Genomic DNA, 19,272 nt, shown 5'->3' on the forward strand with positions numbered 1-19,272 from the left:
TGCGTGGCCAAGCACGCCTCACTCAATCGTCAAGTTTGCAGACGACACAACAGTAGCAGGCCTGATTTCCAACAATGACGAGACAGCCTACAGGGAGGAGGTGAGGGCCCTGGGAGTGTAGTGCCAGGAAAATAACCTCTCACTCAACGCCAACAAAACAGCAGAGGGAGCACCCCCCTATCCACATCGATGGGACCGCAGTGGAAAATGTGGAACGCTTCCGTGGCGTACACATCCCTGACAATCTGAAATGGTCCACCCACACAGACAGTGTGGTAAAGAAGGCGCAACAGCACCTCTTTAACCTCTGGAGGCTGAGGAAATTCACCTTGGCCCCTAAGACCCACAACTTTTACAGATGGACCATTGAGAGCATCCTGTCGGCTGTATCACCACCTAGTACTGCAACTGCCCGCAACCACAAGGTTCTGCAGAGGGTGGTGCGTCTGCCCAACGCATCACCGGGGGCAAACTACCTGCAGCACCCGATGTCACAGGAAGGCAAAAAAGATCAACCACTCGAGTCACGGCCTTCTCACCCCACTATCATCCAGAAGGCGAGGTCAGAACAGGTGCATCAAAGCTGGAGCCAAGAGACTGAAAAACAGCTCCTATCTCTAGGCCATCGGAGTGCTAAATAGCCATCACTAGCCAGCTACCACCCAGTTACTCAACCCTGCACCTTTAAGGCTACTGCCCTATGTATATAGACATGGAATCACTGGTCACTTTAATAATGTTTACATACTGTTTTACTCCTTCATATGTACAGTGGGGCAAAAAAGTATTTAGTCAGCCACCAATTGTGCAAGTTCTCCCACTTAAAAAGATGAGGCCTGTAAATTTCATCATGGGTACACTTCAACTATGACAAACAAAATGAGGGGAAAAAATCCAGAAAATCACATTGTAGGATTTTTAATGAATATATTTGCAAATTATGGTGGAAAATAAGTATTTTGATTTGTTTAAGGCCAGGCACCACAGGCAAAAACTGGGATTTTGCTTCCATCTGTCAATTTTCAGATTGAAATATTTTGCAACTATAAAATTTACAAAAAAATACACTGCTCAAAAAAATAAAGGGAACACTTAAACAACACAATGTAACTCCAAGTCAATCACACTTCTATGAAATCAAACTGTCCACTTAGGAAGCAACACTGATTGACAATACATTTCACATGCTGTTGTGCAAATGGAATAGACAAAAGGTGGAAATTATAGGCAATTAGCAAGACACCCCCAAAAAAGGAGTGATTCTGCAGGTGGTGACCACAGACCACTTCTCAGTTCCTATGCTTCCTGGCTGATGTTTTGGTCACTTTTGAATGCTGGCGGTGCTCTCACTCTAGTGGTAGCATGAGACGGAGTCTACAACCCACACGAGTGGCTCAGGTAGTGCAGTTCATCCAGGATGGCACATCAATGCGAGCTGTGGCAAAAAGGTTTGCTGTGTCTGTCAGCGTAGTGTCCAGAGCATGGAGGCGCTACCAGGGGACAGGCCAGTACATCAGGAGACGTGGAGGAGGCCGTAGGAGGGCAACAACCCAGCAGCAGGACCGCTACCTCCGCCTTTGTGCAAGGAGGTGCACTGCCAGAGCCCTGCAAAATGACCTCCAGCAGGCCACAACTGTGCATGTGTCAGCATATGGTCTCACAAGGGGTCTGAGGATCTCATCTCGGTACCTAATGGCAGTCAGGCTACCTCTGGCGAGCACATGGAGGGCTGTGCGGCCCCACAAAGAAATGCCACCCCACACCATGACTGACCCACCGCCAAACCGGTCATGCTGGAGGATGTTGCAGGCAGCAGAACGTTCTCCACGGCATCTCCAGACTCTGTCACGTCTGTCACATGTGCTCATGTGCTCAGTGTGAACCTGCTTTCATCTGTGAAGAGCACAGGGCGCCAGTGGCGAATTTGCCAATCTTGGTGTTCTCTGGCAAATGCCAAACGTCCTGCACGGTGCTGGGCTGTAAGCACAACCCCCACCTGTGGACGTCGGGCCCTCATACCACCCTCATGGAGTCTGTTTCTGACCGTTTGAGCAGACACATGCACATTTGTGGCCTGCTGGAGGTCATTTTGCAGGGCTCTGGCAGTGCACCTCCTGGCACAAAGGCGGAGGTAGCGGTCCTGCTGCTGGGTTGTTGCCCTCCTACGGCCTCCTCCACGTCTCCTGATGTACTGGCCTGTCTCCTGGTAGCGCCTCCATGCTCTGGACACTACGCTGACAGACACAGCAAACCTTTTTGCCACAGCTCGCATTGATGTGCCATCCTGGATGAACTGCACTACCTGAGCCACTTGTGTGGGTTGTAGACTCCGTCTCATGCTACCACTAGAGTGAGAGCACCGCCAGCATTCAAAAGTGACCAAAACATCAGCCAGGAAGCATAGGAACTGAGAAGTTGTCTGTGGTCACCACCTGCAGAATCACTCCTTTTTTGGGGGTGTCTTGCTAATTGCCTATAATTTCCACCCTTTGTCTATTCCATTTGCACAACAGCATGTGAAATTTATTGTCAATCAGTGTTGCTTCCTAATTGGACAGTTTGATTTCACAGAAGTGTGATTGACTTGGAGTTACATTGTGTTGTTTAAGTGTTCCCTTTATTTTTTTGAGCAGTGTATATATATATAAAAATAAAAATAAATATTAAAAAAATAAAAAAATCGGCAATAATGTATATAAATACTTTATTTGTATAATTCTCTCTCAACTCTGTCAACTACACCTACCTTATATGTCGTTCTTGATAGCATGTTTCATGTGGAACTTCAACTACTATTAAAAACTCTCCATGTTGAATCATATCATTCAAAAGCTTGTTTAGTGGAGCATAGCGTTAGCTAGTCCATACATGGCTATATCCTTTGTAGACGTAGTGCTGAAAGAGTAGTAATTTCCTGACATTAGGTCCTTGTGTAATGTGATATTGTACCTCCTAGCCCAATGTCCTTTGTTTATTATTTATATATACACTTGTGTTCCCATATGTACTTCCTGTATTGATTGGTTGTTAATAAGAAAGAAAAAAAGGAAAAAAGAAAAATACAAAAACAAATCCTGACATCCGATTGGTTACTGGCATTTAAAGACTCTATCCGGCAACCTGATTGGTTCCCCCGTGAAGAAGAATCAACATAAAGAGAGACAAAATCTCAAAAAATATACCTACAGTATGTGAATAAAAATAGGCTCGCTCCGTTAGCCAATGTCAGAAAAGCAGTTAATGAAAGAAAATTTTGCCTGATCCGCTGATTGAGGCAGTGGCAGTACAGGTAGAGGAGGCAAAGGGAAGTAGCCCGCAGCAACGCAAATGAGTTGAGATGAAGATGACAACTAGCAGCAATCAACCAGACAGTCAACAGTGGCTTTTATTCTACATGTCTCAAATAAATCAACTTGTACATGATTTGATTTGCCCTAAGTGTCTAAACACTGGACTGAAAATCACCATAGACCCCACCAACCAGGGATTCTGTAATTCTGTCATGATAGAATGTGCAGACTGAAGGTGATCGTGATACATTTAGGAGGAGTGTTTACACTTCCTCCAGGATGCAGGAGCGCTCCAGGGGAGATGTAGCATTATAAATGTGAGGATGGTTCTTCTAGCCCACAAACTTGGACTTGGTTATGCAGCGCTGAAGAAAATAAGCAAAGTCCTAGGGATTCATTCCTTGCGTCTCAGCTCATAGAGATCTGAGAGAAGAGTGACAGGTAAATAAAAAGGGAGTGTGGCCCATTATTGTCAGGTGACTTGCTGTGTATACATAATATTTATTTCCTTGCTCCAGCAAATGTATTCAAAGATAAAACAGAGTGATAGGACAACAAACTATACAATGAGGCTGTCACATAGGCCTACAGTGTCATAGGGCTGTAGCCGAATGCAGGGATACAAACTGGTGAGGGCCCAAAAAGGTGACCCCTTTATTTTGCACTGAAACATACAACAACAAAAAATCCCTGCTAGGGGGAAATGCAGGTTTTAACTAATTAAACAAAGAATATGATCTACATGATCAGTCTGTGTGTAAAATAGTGGTTAATGTGAACTCATAGCTAAAAAAAATGTAAGAAAGCAATCCAATATTTGTTGCCTAGACTTTACTTCAAATGACACAAGTCTTGAGAAAAAAAACAATACACTAATATTGCAGTTAGCCATGACAGCCTTTATAATATAACGCTTGTGACCACACATAAATATTGCACTTGGGAAAAAAACATTTTAAAAGTATAAATTGTTTCATTCTAACAAGCATTCTATTTTTGCTCTATTATAGTGGCCACTATAGACAACGATCAAGTGCACAAGGATACACGTGTGCAAAAATTACATTCACTGAGTTTAAAAAAAATTATAATCCCCCCCTCACGTGTGTTAATGTCTAGTTCAACACAACAAAAACAATATCTTTGGGCTACACTGCACATTATACACTTTCTGCCTGTGGACATCTGTTCTACAATGTGCCAGCAAAAGTGAGAAAGAGGGAAAGTGTGTGGTGTTCCTTTCACCTCTATAGAGGCATCCAGCTTAAACTTCTTAGGGCTAGGCCCCTTTTTTCTCCACTTCCTGTCTGAATGACATGCCCAAAGTAAACTGCCTGTAGCTCAGGCCCTGAAGCCAGGATATGCATATAATTGGTGCCATTGGAAAGAAAACACTTTGAAGTTTGTAGAAATGTTAAAATAATGTAGGAGAATATAACAATAGACCAATAGAAAAACCAACCAGAATTTCTTTTTTTTTATGGAGACCATCCTCTTAGAAATGCAAGAGTAAGGTCATATTGAAAATTAGCTCCCTGGATGCAAATCCTATGGCTTCCACAGGGTGTCAGCAGTCCATGTTCAAGGTTCAGGCTTGTAACTTCAAAAACGAATAAGAAATAATCGTTTTAGCAGAAGGCCAGTCTTGGAAATTCATGTTTGCTCACGCCATTAAGAAATTACGCACCTGCTAAAATCGGTTTCCTATTGAACATACTTCTTTCTGTAAGACATATTATAGTTTGATTACATTTTATGGTATCTGAGCAGTCAATAGAAACGTATTTTGACTTGTTGAAACAAAGTGTAGGGGTAGATTTTCGAATTCCTTTCTTTGCATGTTGAACGAGTGGATTACTCAAATCGATGGCGCCAACTAAAGAGACTTTTTGGGATATAAAGAAGGATTTTATCTAACAAAACGACACTACATGTTATAGCTGGGACCCTTTGGATGACAAATCAGAGTAAGCAATTGGCTGAGCCTTGGATACAGCCAGTACTGCTCCAAACGCTCATCACTCATTAGCTTACAACCAGTAGTGATCCAACCCCCCCCCCCCAAAAAAAACTTTTCTCATGGGATCTACACGAATCAGGTAGGTCACATATTTTGGATTCAAAACGGCGAATTTCACAGAAAGGTGACTAGTTTGCATCCCTACTAATGTGATTAGTGAGAAATTTGCTTTACATAAAGTAAATACATGCTGATATGCTAATATTTAGTCCTGCAGTTACGTCTGTAATGTTGACAGACATGAGTACTTTCTCCCCCACGTTAGTTGCAGAGATTCAGAGAGGGCTACAGTCAATGGAGAGTGCTGCAAAGATAATTAGAATAGCATACAGATATAGACCCAGACAGGCGGCAGGTAGCCTAGTGGTTAGAGCCTTGAGCCAGTAACCGAAAGGTTGCTAGATCGAATCCCCAAGCTGAAAAGGTACAAATCTGTAGTTCTGCCCCTGAACAAGGCAGTTAACCCACTGTTTCTAGGCCGTCATTGTAAATAAGAATTTGTTCTTAACTGACTTGCCTAGTTAAATAAAGGTTAAATTAAAAAAAAACATTAAAAAAATAGCAGAGTTGCTGAAGGAGGATGACAATGCCATCATATACATTAATGTATCCTTTGATGGCACTTGGCACAAGAGAGGATTCACTTCCAACTACGGGATAGGTGTGTGCATTGGTGCTGGTACGAGCGAGCCAAAGAAAACAGTGAATATCCACCCTGTCACAAAAACCTTCGTATCCATCCATTTTTTTATAGAAGTTACACAGAAAATGGTACCTGTATATCATAGGATGTCAAATCATAACGTCCTCAAAAGAATGTAGCACGGAGGAGACCAGAATGTAAATGAATGTCTGAACTCCGTAATATGGTCGCGATGCCCCAAAACTGTCTTTGTGGGCAAAACCCTCATTGACAGAGCAGCCAGTAGCCACGTTCAATGAGGGAGTCATTGCTATAACAAATGCGATGAACAAATTGTGCATTGACAGCACTTTGGTGACACTGGAGCAATCAGAGAGGAGTTGTGACAGCCGATGCTGCTTCAATGGAGTGTGCCAAGCGTAGGCACAGGTCCCATGACTCAGTCAAGCAAGTAAAGCGTCACCAGCAACAACTTATTGGGCAGGCATAGCTAATTAATGTTCTGCACATTTCAACAGCCATACAAAATCCTTGTATGTGACAAATTGAGCAAAGTGATGAGAATTTGCCCAAAACTGCATATTTGCCCAACAGACCAGTATTCAAAGCATATGCTCTATTGCTTGAAACAAATGTATTAAACGTGCCAATGTATATTTGATGTTTATTTGTCAGTTTAGAAGTGATATGTGAATAAGAGTTTGTGACATATTTATGGAAAGTACATTTTAATTGCATTAGCCTATCTTTATTGGCCATTTTCTCAAAATAACATGTTCCCGGTACACAAATAAATTTTTCTCAGTCTTCAAAGGACGCACATTCCCATTATTCCACACAGAGGTTCTTAGGTCTTATAGGCAGACTTTTAGAGGCTTTAAAAAATATATATTGTGTCGTTTTGATTTTAATGTGTAAATACGTGCAAAATATGCATCAGTCATACATTAAGTGTTTTTTAAATAATTCCATGGCGTGACAATATTTTGACAAACTGATCTGAAAAAGCCTGACCATTGATTGTCTTATCACAAAAGCATTCTGCCTTGAAGCAATGTGCTAAAAACGGATTCCCATAATATGCAAATTAGCGCATATTTAAGGACAGTTTGCCTCATTTGCATAAAACTTGTAATACAATAATATATTGTATTTATGTATACTTTCAACTGGTAAAGATTCAGTCTGATGAGAGTAAAGGGAAAAAATCCCTATTAGCCTGGCCTTAACACTTTTTTGGTTACTACATGATTGCATGCGTGTTATTTCATAGTTTTGATGTCTTCACTATTATTCTACAATGTATTGCCATACAGAACTTCACTGCTGTCGCTTCCCTGTCTAACTCTCTGCCATTCTTCCAACTTAACAACGATGACGTGCAGAGCGCTTTCTATCCCTGGCAACTATTAACAACGATGACATGCGGATCGCTTTCTATCCCTGGCAAATATTAACAACGATGACGTGCTTTCGATCCCTGGTAACTCATTTGAAAGATGCATATCTTCTCCTACTAACGTATAGCATTGTTGTGTTAGGTATTTGTTATGATGTACATATGATGATAAACGGGACCTGTTAATGGTATTTCTGCGTTTACTGCACTGTGATTTTAACTATGTTAAAAAAAATATCAGTTCCAGGTTAAGATTTTTTTTCTCTCAACGTTAACGACCTCAAATTCATTTAAACGTCACACCCCTAGTATTGGCATCTATATTTGATTTTATAAAGAGCAGCATTCATATCATCCATCGATTGCGGAGATCCCAGTGGTACCTTGAGTATCCTTCCAGCAGCTGGGACAGACGGGCGTAGGTGAGTCTGGACTCAGGGACGCTGACCAGGAAAGGAAGCCCCACGTTCTCCATGTTGGGGTGACACAGACTCTTGTGGTTGGACCAGTGATTTTTCTGGCAAGCCCTGAAACATGAAGAGAAAAAAGTTTGGTTTTTCATGAGTTAGGAATCATTTAGGAGAGAATGGGCAATAGTTGTGAAATAGTTATCCTGTGTCATTGTGTTTTTATTGGTAGAGAAACTCAATTGCCTCGCGACATTAGTGCCAGCTGACATTTAGTGTGTTGACTCACTGATTGCAGTAGCCCACGCGGTAGCAGCGGGTGCAGCGCTTCAGCTTCTCCTCCTCTGAGAGGGGAGGCTTCAGGCAGGCAGCACACTTCGAGATGGGGATACTGGGGACCTGAGGCCTCTGGAGGGGGGACAGACACACAGATGTGACTTAAACACAGATACTAGGTACCGTAATTTCTGGACTATTAAGCGCACCTGAATATAAGCCGCACCCACTGAATTAAAAAAAAAAAAAATGTATTTTGTACATAAATAAGCCGCACATGTCTATAAGCCGCAGGTGCCTACCGGTACATTGAAACAAATGAACTTTACACAGCCTTTAAAGGAAACACGGCTTGTAACAAAAATAAATAGGCCTTTAAACGAAACACGGCTTGTAACAAATTTTAAAAAATAGCAGTAAACAGTAGCCTACCAAGAAAGTCATTGGTCACTATCTTCCTCCTGTGCACTGAAACCACTGAAGTCATCTCCTTTGGTGTCGGAGTTGAATAGCCTCAGAATTGCTTCATCCGATGTTGGATCGTTTTCATTGTCGCTCTCGTCACTTTCATCCGGAGGCAAATTCCCCGCTGAGCTCATGCTGCCCTCTTCAATACGCAGCAGTCCAGCCTTTCGAAACCCGTTGATGATAGTGGATTTTTTTATTTTTTTTGACAATGCTCCACGCTGTCAGGACCCACTGGCAGACTTGACCATAAGTTGCTCTTCGCATGCGGCCCGTTTTAGTGAAGGATTTCTCCCCACTTGTCATCCAAGCCTCATTTTCTAGTTCGGGCCATCTGCTTTTCTTTCCTCTGAAAGCTTTTGTTGTCTTTTTGCACTGAGTCAGTTTCTCACGCTGCTGTTTCGAACGTCTTATCATCGACTCATTAAGGCCAAGCTCCCGTGTAGCAGCTCTATTTCCTTTTCCAACAGCCAGATCGATCGCCTTCAAATTGAAAGCTGCATCATATGCATTTCTCCGTGTCTTTGCCATGATGTGGGTGACAAAATGACTACCGTAATCAGAATGATGGGAAGTTTGAGCGCGCTCGATTTACGTCACATTATGTGACGGTGCTCAGTTTTTTGGCGGCATGAATCTTGTGAAAGCGGGAAAAATCCATAAATTAGCCGCATCATTGTATAAGCCGCAAGGTTCAAAGCGTGGGAAAAAGTAGCGGCTTATAGTCCGGAAATTACGGTACTTCTGTCATAGTTCCGTATGGCTTAAAATAGGAAGGCTAGGGAATTTAAGCTGCCGTTTACCTGCTGGACTCTGAGCACCACCACCCTCTCCTTGGCCAGCTCTTTAGACAGCACCTCGAAGCAGAAGAGCATGTCTGAGGAGGAGACCGTGTCCAGGGAGTGGGAGGGGAGGAAAATCCTATGGAAGCGACTCTTCACCACCTCTGCCAGTCTCAGGTTCTCTGCCTTGATCCTCACACTCCGAGAGATTGACTCCAGGACCTCGGCTGTGCTCGAGTTCTCTTTACTCACACTCACCAGAAACTGACACACACAAGGTACGAGATTCAGAGTAAATAGAGAACAATCAAATAAATCTGTAAAATAAAATTAACTGAAACCATCCGAACAAAACCAACATCTCATCTTACCTTGATGGGTTTCTTGTGAGGCTCTTTAGCAAAGTAGAACACGGTGAGGACCTTCTGCTTCTGGGGCAAGGGCACGGGCAGGTAGAGGAAGGGGTCAAAGGTTATGGAAACCTTGAGATAGCGAGAGGAGAAAGACATTTGACCTTTACAAAACATACAGGTCAGAACAATGGCACTGTGAATCAGATTACTGAGTTTTAGTGCTCCCTATCGCACCACTGAAGAAATAAGTTAGTTCCACTCTGCCACACAGCCAGCAAGCCATCCACACAGTAAATGCTTCTGATGGGTCCATTTCCTCTATTATTAAATTAGGTTTTCCAGCTCAGCCTGACAGCCAGGCCCCTGAGTCTCTCATTATCTGCATCATATTAAAATGGCCATTATCATGGTGCCTTTGGAACAGACATGCCTAAAACAACAGTCAGGGTATGTATTCAGGAGTGGACGGTCGCAGCAACAGAGGTACTATAGTATCATCCCTGTGAGTTAATCTTAGAATACATCAGTCAAACAAAAAAAATCCAGCTCCAGCCTCAATACAAACACCTAGATATATTCAGACAGGCGAGTGTTGCTTGGGAATTGCAATAATTCCTCTGTCTCTTACCTTGGAGCACATAGGGCAGACAAGCTTGGACTTGTACTGGCCTTGGAAGAGGTCCACGATGAACGAGTCGTTCCTCATCTTGTGCCTCTGCCACGCCTCCTCCGCCACCACCTATTGCGTCACAACCACGCCATCATGTCATTTTCCAGGACAATTGGGCTCAAGGGAACAGTGACACAGCAGTCATCAATGTGGACATGTGAATGGTGCTGCTCGAACCTCTATTTCACCCACCTCGTCCAGCCGTCCGTCTGAGTCCACCGTCTCTGTGTAGGGCTTGTTCTGGATGCGGTTCAGGTCCTCATGGAGACCATCCAGGAGGAAGGCCATGAACTCTTGGGCATCGTGCTGGGCATAGCCTGTGAACTGGCTGGCCTTACTGGCCACGATCGCCTGGGGGATAAAATACAAAACATAAAGTTGAGAAGACTAAAGGGAGAGGCTGTACTTAACCTGAATACTGCCGGTGTTAATCCGTGTAGAAGGCATGATGGTATGGTGGTTAAAATAACAGGAGGGGGTTAAAGATGGGACTCTCAAAAGAGTGTGGATTGCCACCTTTAACTTGGAGGGCTGGAAAGCATGGTGGGTACCCTTCCACAGAGCCCGCAGCAACACAGCGAACCCGATGGCCAGCCGACCACCCGTCCCCAATGGGTTATTACAGTTGATCTCAGTTTCAAACGCCCGGTCTGCACATAGGGGGAAGAGAACACAGTTCATTGTTTAATATCAATCTACAGCAACAGATACTAGCTCCATATGCACATTACAAGAGATGTATTTCATAAAGGTAAAATGTGATCAACTAAAAGAATGAAGAGTAGGGAAGACTGACCATGAAAGTAGTCCCTGAGTTCTCGGGTGTTGGACAGAGACTGGATGACGCTGTTCATGAAGCATGTGTTGCCCAGGTTGACCAGGCCTGTGAAGCCTGGCACACACACCTTCTCCTCCTCCTCCTCAACACTGCGCTCGCTGCCAGCAGGAGGCGCGTGGGTCATGGGCTGGACCATACAGGTGGGTTTGGGCTGAGGGGGAGAGGCCGAGAAACAAAGGGATGAAATACCAACCTTCAAGGCTCAAAGGATAGCATGATAAAGAAAACAAATCCCTTCCCCCTACTCATTTCCAAATAACCACCTCAATCACTTCAAACCGTTTCCCTTTTTGGCCAGTTCTCTCACCCTCTCGTCCAACTCACCGTGACTGCAGGCTCCTGTTTGATAGGGGCATGGTCTGAGACGGTGCGGGCGGACACATTGTCCAGGCCTCCGTCTTCTGCCCGGGGTGGCTCCTCCTTGGCAGGGAGGCTGTGCTGGCTGCTGCCCGGCTGACTAGTCTGAGATGACGGCCCGGAGGGCACAGCAACCTTGGCGCCCCCCACTGCACCTTAAACAGAGGGGGATGGAGCTTGTGGTCAACGACAAACGACTGTCAGGACCAAGAGAAGAACAATTGCATACGGCCGATGAACTGAGTATTCATTCATCGAAGTACAAAAATGATATTGTCTGCTTGCTGTGTTTAGACAAGAGCAACTTGTACAAGTACCACCTACTGCATCTAGGCCTACTAGTATTGTAAACTATATCAAAAGATACCAGTGCCAGCACAACAACAGATATTAGAAGTTAAGGACATAGAGCAACACTGCAGTGCCTAGGCTAAGACACCCAGAGACCCGTTGAGTTGGGAGAGCAGCAGACGGGACTGAAGCACACATATTGAGTTACTGGATTAGTTTCAGTGCTCAGATTCCTGTCTGGAAGTGCTGTCTTGAATGTACACACCCACACGCCTGCCCATCACCCAAATTAACACAGTCACGCATGGCACACATACCCATATACACATACAGTGGGGAGAACAAGTATTTGATACACTGCCGATTTTGCAGGTTTTCCTACTTACAAAGGCTGTATAGGTACACTGTATAGGTACACCTACTTACAAATCCTACTTATAGGTACACTTCAACTGTGAAAGACAGAATCTAAAACAAAAATCCAGAAAATCACATTGTATGATTTTTAAGTAATTAATTTGCATTTTATTGCATGACATAAGTATTTGATCACCTACCAACCAGTAAGAATTCCGTCTCTCACAGACCTGTTAGTTTTTCTTTAAGAAGCCCTCCTGTTCTCCACTCATTACCTGTATTAACTGCACCTGTTTGAACTCGTTACCTGTATAAAAGACACCTGTCCACACACTCAAACAGACTCCAACCTCTCCACAATGGCCAAGACCAGAGAGCTGCATAAGGACATCAGGGATAAAATTGTAGATCTGCACAAGGCTGGGATGGGCTACAGGACAATAGACAAGCAGCTTGGTGAGAAGGCAACAACTGTTGGCGCAATTATTAGAAAATGGAAGAAGTTCAAGATGGCGGTCAATCACCCTCGGTCTGGGGCTCCATGCAAGATCTCACCTCGTGGGGCATCAATGATTATGAGGAAGGTGAGGGATCAGCCCAGAACTACACGGCAGGACCTGGTCAATGACCTAAAGAGAGCTGGGACCACAGTCTCAAAGAAAACCATTAGTAACACACTACGCCGTCATGGATTAAAATCCTGCAGCGCACGCAAGGTCCCCCTGCTCAAGCCAGCGCATGTCCAGGCCCGTCTGAAGTTTGCCAATGACCATCTGGATGATCCAGAGGAGGAATGGGAGAAGGTCATGTGGTCTGATGAGACAAAAAGAGCTTTTTGGTCTAAACTCCACTCGCCGTGTTTTGAGGAAAAAGGATGAGTACAACCCCAAGAACACCATCCCAACCGTGAAGCATGGAGGTGGAAACATCATTCTTTGGGGATGCTTTTCTGCAAAGGGGACAGGACGACTGCACCGTATTGAGGGGAGGATGGATGGGGGCCATGTATCGCGAGATCTTGGCCAACAACCTCCTTCCCTCAGTAAGAGCATTGAAGATGGGTCGTGGCTGGGTCTTCCAGCATGACAACGACCCAAAACACACAGCCAGGGCAACTAAGGAGTGGCTCCGTAATCAGCATCTCAAGGTCCTGGAGTGGCCTAGCCAGTCTCCAGACCTGAACCCAATAGAAAATCTTTGGAGGGAGCTGAAAGTCCGTATTGCCCAGCGACAGCCCCGAAACCTGAAGGATCTGGAGAAGGTCTGTATGGAGGAGTGGGCCAAAATCCCTGCTGCAGTGTGTGCAAACCTGGTCAAGAACTACAGGAAACGTGTGATCTCTAATTGCAAACAAAGGTTTCTGTACCAAATATTAACTTCTGCTTTTCTGATGTATCAAATACTTATGTCATGCAATAAAATGCTAATTAAATACTTAATCATACAATGTGATTTTCTGGATTTTTGTTTTAGATTCCGTCTCTCACAGTTGAAGTGTACTTATGATAAAAATTACAGACCTGTACATGCTTTGTAAGTAGGAAAACCTGCAAAATCGGCAGTGTATCAAATACTTGTTCTCCTCACTGTATCTATATAAAGTCCACACACAAATCCTGGTATCAACCCTCCCACGTAATTCACATGCTTACAGACATATCAGGATTAGCCTTAATGGTTTACGAGAACATTGGTTCAACTGAAAACGTATCCGTGTGCTTTCCAAAACAGCGATATAAAGTAAGTCAGTGAATACATTTGTGTGGAAGTAACTGTGTGTAATGTTTATAAGGGATGCTATATTTCAAACTGTGTGATAGCTAGTGTAATAGATGTGTGTGTATAGTGGTTGCAGTGTGCAGTAGAAGCCAGGCAGCAGGAAGACCTTGTGTAGCGGGGGCTTCTAGGCCCCCCCAGCGCTGGCTGTGTCTCTTCTTCAGAGTGATGTCTATACGGGACGGGGTGAAGGAGTACGTAGACTGCTCAGGCTGGATGAGGTTCCTGCAACATTGGATCACTGCTTGTGAAAGTCATGATCTCATTGAGTGCCAAGGGCCCAATTCACATATCAATAGAAACTCCACACACCAAGTTCAAATTCAAAGGCTTACCTGAGTTTGACTTGCCACTTAAAAACTGTATTCACTCCACAGTCCGCATGAAGGCGCAAGAAAATTGCATCGCTGTTAGAAAGGGAAGATAATTCAGTAAACCAGAAATACCACTAAAATCCCATTAAGTTTGCAAAGGCCACCGAGGTGAAAAGTCAGAAGGACCAAGTTACCTGGTCTGGAAGAGGAGGGTGAAGTCCTGTTCCCTGAAGATCACCCTGGCCGTCTCTCTGCAGATGCTCTTCATGTAAACGTTGACCACCATTAGGTCTGTGCCTTTCTCGTATGAGTCGTTCTTCACAAAATTGAGGTTCACCATTGGCTCTGGAACTGCTAAAAGATAACCGCAGGCAGGCTAAGTTTCAGATCACTTCGGACCTCAAACCTCAGTGCAGTGTCTATCCTCACTGCAACTGTTCTGTCCATTTCACTTACAAACCACAGTTCTATAGTCATCTTCTGCCTAGAGCTATCCTGACAAATTAATGACGTGAGAAAAAGCACATTTCAATCATGATTCTGAAATATCAGTGGCCTTTTGACCCCAGTCTACTGACCTTCCTCCAGCTGCTTAATCTCCAGAGGTTCCTCTTTAGACTGGTCCTTCTTCTCCTCCTCTGTACTGCTGGTGAACTCAGCCTGCTTGCTTGGTGTTGCAGTCACAGGCTCCCCTGATCCTGACTGCTGGGTTGGTGTTAGAGTGGCCTGGTCAGCCTCATCCTTCGACTTTCTCACTACCGTAGAGGACTCGGTCCGCTCAGCCTCCCCTTGCCGCTCTGTTCTGTTTGTGGAGTCTTCAGCCTTGTGGCTGCTCACAGCACTGGACACAGTGGCTGACGGTATGCGTTCCTCTCCCGCCCGAGCCTTGAAATCAGACTCTGGGGCCTTCTCCAGCTGAAACAAGAATGGGCTTTACAAATCAGATCGAGAGCAGCAGATAATCAAACACATTTGAACCCACAGTACTCTGTGCCTGGTGAGATGCTACAGTCTAGAGAAATGGGGACTCACCTGAACTTTCATCTCCTGCTTTGTGTGGCTGACGGCTATCTCGTGTGGTGTACACTCATGACCGTTGCCTAGCCTCTCAGCACGATTGTCACCAGCTGTATACGTCTGGGGGTCCCGGTCAGTGGGAGTAGGGGTGTGCGGTTTCCCATTGGCTGTGGACTTGGGGTGTGTATCCCTGGGTGTCTGTGAAGTAGGGTCCTTGGAGGCCTTGGGGGGACGGACAGTGCGCTTGGCACTAGGCTCCTGAGGCAGGTCCCCTTTACTGAGAGGTTTGGTCTGCCCCTCTTCTGCAGCCCTCACCCCAGATTCTGGTCTGTCTGCTGCTGGTTTGTTCTTCATGGTGCGTTTGACACCTCGCTCAACTTTGCCACGTCTCTGTTCACTCTGTGCAGGCGGAGCAGGCGGCTGGGTGGACAGTTTGGGCTTGTCTGCCGTCTCTGGGACAGATTTCTCAGGCTTTACCACAGGCGGCGGTTTCTGCTCTTTGCCGTTCTTGGCCTGCACATTCACAGGCTCCTTCTCCTTTTTAGTTTGCTACAGGAAGAAGAGACAAAATGGGTTTTTTCTACGCATTTCTTTTGAAATTGTGTTGAAACCGTCGCAAGGGATAGGCAATAGGCACATTTAAGGTTGGCAGTTGATGCTTTTCAATGAAAGAACCATAAAGCTAAACGACAGGAAGGAGACAGGAAGGAGGCAGGGAGGGCAGCAGGCAGACTCACCTTAAGGGAGGGCCAGGAGTGAAAGGGGATCTTCTTGTGCATGACCAAAAGCAGGAATCCGCACTTCTCTTTGTACTGCACTTTGCTGCAGGAGCCCTCAATCTCCTCATGCAGGTGACAGTCCCACTGGCGCCCATCTGAAGAGAGAGCAGTGGGCCATTAGACTTGTGCTAATGCTGCACGTTCACAGTGAAAGACTAATGCAACACAAGCACACGCAGCTCAAAGACACACACACGTAAAAACACTAACAAAATCATTCAAACACCATCTTAGCACACGCAGCAGACAGGTACACTGCCTTGCAAAAGTATTCATCCCCATTCGTGTTTTTCCTATTTTGTTGCATTACAACCTGTAATTTAAAGGGATTTTCATTTGGATTTCATGTAATGGACATACACAAAATAGTCCAAATTGGTGAAGTGAAATTTAAAGAAATAACAAATTAAAAAAAAAAAATGAAACAAATTTAAACAGAAAAGTGGTGGGTGCATATGTATTCACCCCTTTGCTATGAAGCCCGTAAATAAGGTCTGGTGCAACCAATTACCTTCAGAAGTGACATAATTCGTTTAATAAAGTCCACCTGTGTGCAATCTAAGTGTCACATGATCTGTCACATGATCTCAGTATCTATACACCTGTTCTGAAAGGCCCCAGAGTCTGCAACACCACTAAACAAGGGGAACCACCAAGCAAGTGGCACCATGAAGACCAAGGAGCTCTCCAAACTGGTCAGGGACAAAGTTGTGGAGAAGTACAGATCAGGGTTGGGTTATAAAAAAATATCCGAAACGTTGAACATCTCACATCAGCCATTATTTTAAAAAATGGAAAGAATATGGCACCACCAAAACTCACGGACCAGGCAAGGACGGCATTAATCAGAGAGGAAACAAAGAGCCCAAAGATAACCCTGAAGGAGCTGCAAAGCTCCACAGCGGAGATTGGAGTATCTGTTCATAGGACCGCTTTAAGCCGTACTGGGCTTTACGGTAGTAAAGCCAGAAAAAAGCCATTGCTTCAAGAGAAAATTAAGCAAACACGTTTGGTGTTCGCCAAAAGGCATGTGGGAGACTCCCCAAACATATGGAAGAAGGTACTCTGGTCAGATGAAACCAAAAATTAGCTTTTTGGCCATCAAGGAAAATGCTATGTCTGGCGCAAAGCCAACACCTCTCATTACCCCGAGAACACCATCCCCATGGTGGTGGCAGAATCATTCTGTGGGGATGTTTTTCCATCGGCAAGGACTGGGAAACTGGTCAGAATTTAAGGAATGATGGATGGCGCTAAATACAGGAAATTCTGTTTCAGTCTTTCACAGATTTGAGACTGGGATGGAGGTTCACCTTCCAGCAGGACAATGACCCTAAGCATACAATGACCCTAAGCATACTGCTAAAGCAACACTTGGTTTAAGGGGAAACATTTAAAATGTCTTTGAAGCCCAGACCTCAATCCAATTGAGAATCTGTGGTATGACTTAAAGATTGCTGTACACAAGCGGAACCCATCCAACTTGAAGGAGCTGGAGCAGTTTTGAAGAATGGGCAAAATTCCCAGTTGCTAGATGTGCCAAGCTTATAGAGACAACCCCCAAGAGATTTGCAGCTGTAATTGCTGCAAAAGGTAGCTCTACAAAGTATTGACTTTGAGGGGGTGAATAGTTATGCATGCTCAAGTTGTTTTTTGGTCTTATTTCTTGTTTGTTTCACAATAAAAAATATTTTGCATCTTCAAAGTGGTAGGCATGTTGTGTAAATCAAATGATACAATCCCCACAAACATCTATTTTAATTTCAGGTTGTAAGGCAACAAAATATGAAAAATGCCAAGGGGGTGAATACTTTTGCAAGCCACTGTCTTACATCCACAATCGTCACGTACACTTAAGCAGAAGACATGTAGGCGGCCTAGTTAGTTTCAGATGTGTGTAGCTTGTTATCCTGTTGAGGACAGAGGGCGCTGTTTTCACTTTGGGGGAAAATCGTGCCCAATTTAAACGGCCTCGTACTCAATTCTTGCTCATACAATATGCATATTATTATTACTATTGGATAGAAAACACTCTCTAGTTTCTAAAACAGTTTGAATTATATCTGTGAGTAAAACAGAACTCATTTTGCAGCAAACTTCCTGACAGGAAGTGGAAAATCTGAAATCGATGCTCTCTTCTAGGGGCTGCCTATTAAAGTCCTTGATATTTATTAGTTTAGATGCACTTCATACGTCTTCCACTAGATGTCGACAATCAGTGAGAGAAGAAATTGAGTGTGTAACTTGATCTGGGCTCGCATAATAGCTCTTGGCATGACGTGTCACCAGTTTCCTGTTTTCTGGAGAGCGAGCGAAGGGACCTGGTTTTGCCTTCTGTACAGCTGTCGTTATAGACGACTAATATCTCCGGCTTTGATTTTATTTGATACGTGACAATATCATCGTAAAGTATGTTTTCAATATAGTTTCATTAGATTATTGCATTTTTTTCGGGACGTTAGGCGTGTTGCGTTGTGTGCCTTTGTTCAGGAAGGAGAGCTTCGCGCTACTTTGCTAGCTTTCCGTGCTAATTGACTGGAGAAGAGGACATTCTAAATCCAAACAACGATTGTTCCCGACAAAGGACCCCTTGTACAACATTCTGATGAAAGATCATCAAAAGTAGGACCCATTTTATGATGTTATTTCATATATCTGTCGTACATGTGAACTAGTCGTTTGCGGCCAGGTTTTGGGTACTCTCTCGTCATAACGTAAACTGCATATCGTAATGAAGTTATTTTTAGAATTCTAACACGGCGATTGCATTAAGAACTCGTGTATCTATCATTTCCTATACAACATGTATTTTTTTGTTATGTTTATGAATAGTTATTTGGTCAGAATATGTGTGTCAGAAAAAGTGTCAGAAAAATATCCGGACGTTGTGGGAAAAAGATGCTACGTTAGCACAATGTATAACCACTGATTTCAGCTCTAAATATGCACATTTCCGAACAAAACATAAGTGTATGTATAACCTGATGTTATAGGACTGTCATCTGATGAAGCTTATCAAGGTTAGTCAAAAATTATATATCTTGCTGGTTTATTCGCTATCGCTAACGTGCCTATTGCTATCGCTAACGTGCCTTGATGAATGAATGTGGTAGTGTGGTAGGCTATTTTAGTAAGCTAATATAATGCTATATTGTGTTTTCGCTGTAAAACACTTAAAAGATCGGAAATATTGGCTAGATTCACAAGATGTTTGTCTTTAATTTGCTGTACACCATCG

General features: G+C 44.0%; 1 protein-coding gene across 5 annotated transcripts in view; it reads right to left on the bottom strand.

Annotated features, from left to right (window-relative positions):
• usp19 (ubiquitin specific peptidase 19) overlaps positions 1-19,272 on the bottom strand; it is a 44,103-nt gene that overhangs the window by 8,828 nt on the left and 16,003 nt on the right. For 2 of the 5 annotated variants that reach the window (XM_039008340.1, XM_039008338.1), the window contains exons 4-18: positions 15,993-16,129; positions 15,271-15,804; positions 14,817-15,153; positions 14,433-14,592; positions 14,260-14,331; positions 14,034-14,149; positions 11,468-11,649; positions 11,102-11,294; positions 10,822-10,955; positions 10,498-10,656; positions 10,264-10,374; positions 9,654-9,764; positions 9,304-9,546; positions 8,049-8,167; positions 7,736-7,879 (exon numbers count right to left, since the gene is read on the bottom strand). In XM_039008340.1, coding sequence (XP_038864268.1) covers positions 7,736-7,879; positions 8,049-8,167; positions 9,304-9,546; positions 9,654-9,764; positions 10,264-10,374; positions 10,498-10,656; positions 10,822-10,955; positions 11,102-11,294; positions 11,468-11,649; positions 14,034-14,149; positions 14,260-14,331; positions 14,433-14,592; positions 14,817-15,153; positions 15,271-15,804; positions 15,993-16,129 — 2,752 coding nt within the window. Of the gene's footprint in view, positions 1-7,735; positions 7,880-8,048; positions 8,168-9,303; positions 9,547-9,653; positions 9,765-10,263; positions 10,375-10,497; positions 10,657-10,821; positions 10,956-11,101; positions 11,295-11,467; positions 11,656-14,033; positions 14,150-14,259; positions 14,332-14,432; positions 14,593-14,816; positions 15,154-15,270; positions 15,805-15,992; positions 16,130-19,272 lie in introns of all 5 variants that reach the window. The other 3 variants (XM_039008339.1, XM_039008336.1, XM_039008337.1) reach the window with 2 other exon arrangements.

Source organism: Salvelinus namaycush, chromosome 14 (assembly GCF_016432855.1).
Source record: "Salvelinus namaycush isolate Seneca chromosome 14, SaNama_1.0, whole genome shotgun sequence".
NCBI classification, from domain to species: Eukaryota; Metazoa; Chordata; class Actinopteri; order Salmoniformes; family Salmonidae; genus Salvelinus; species Salvelinus namaycush.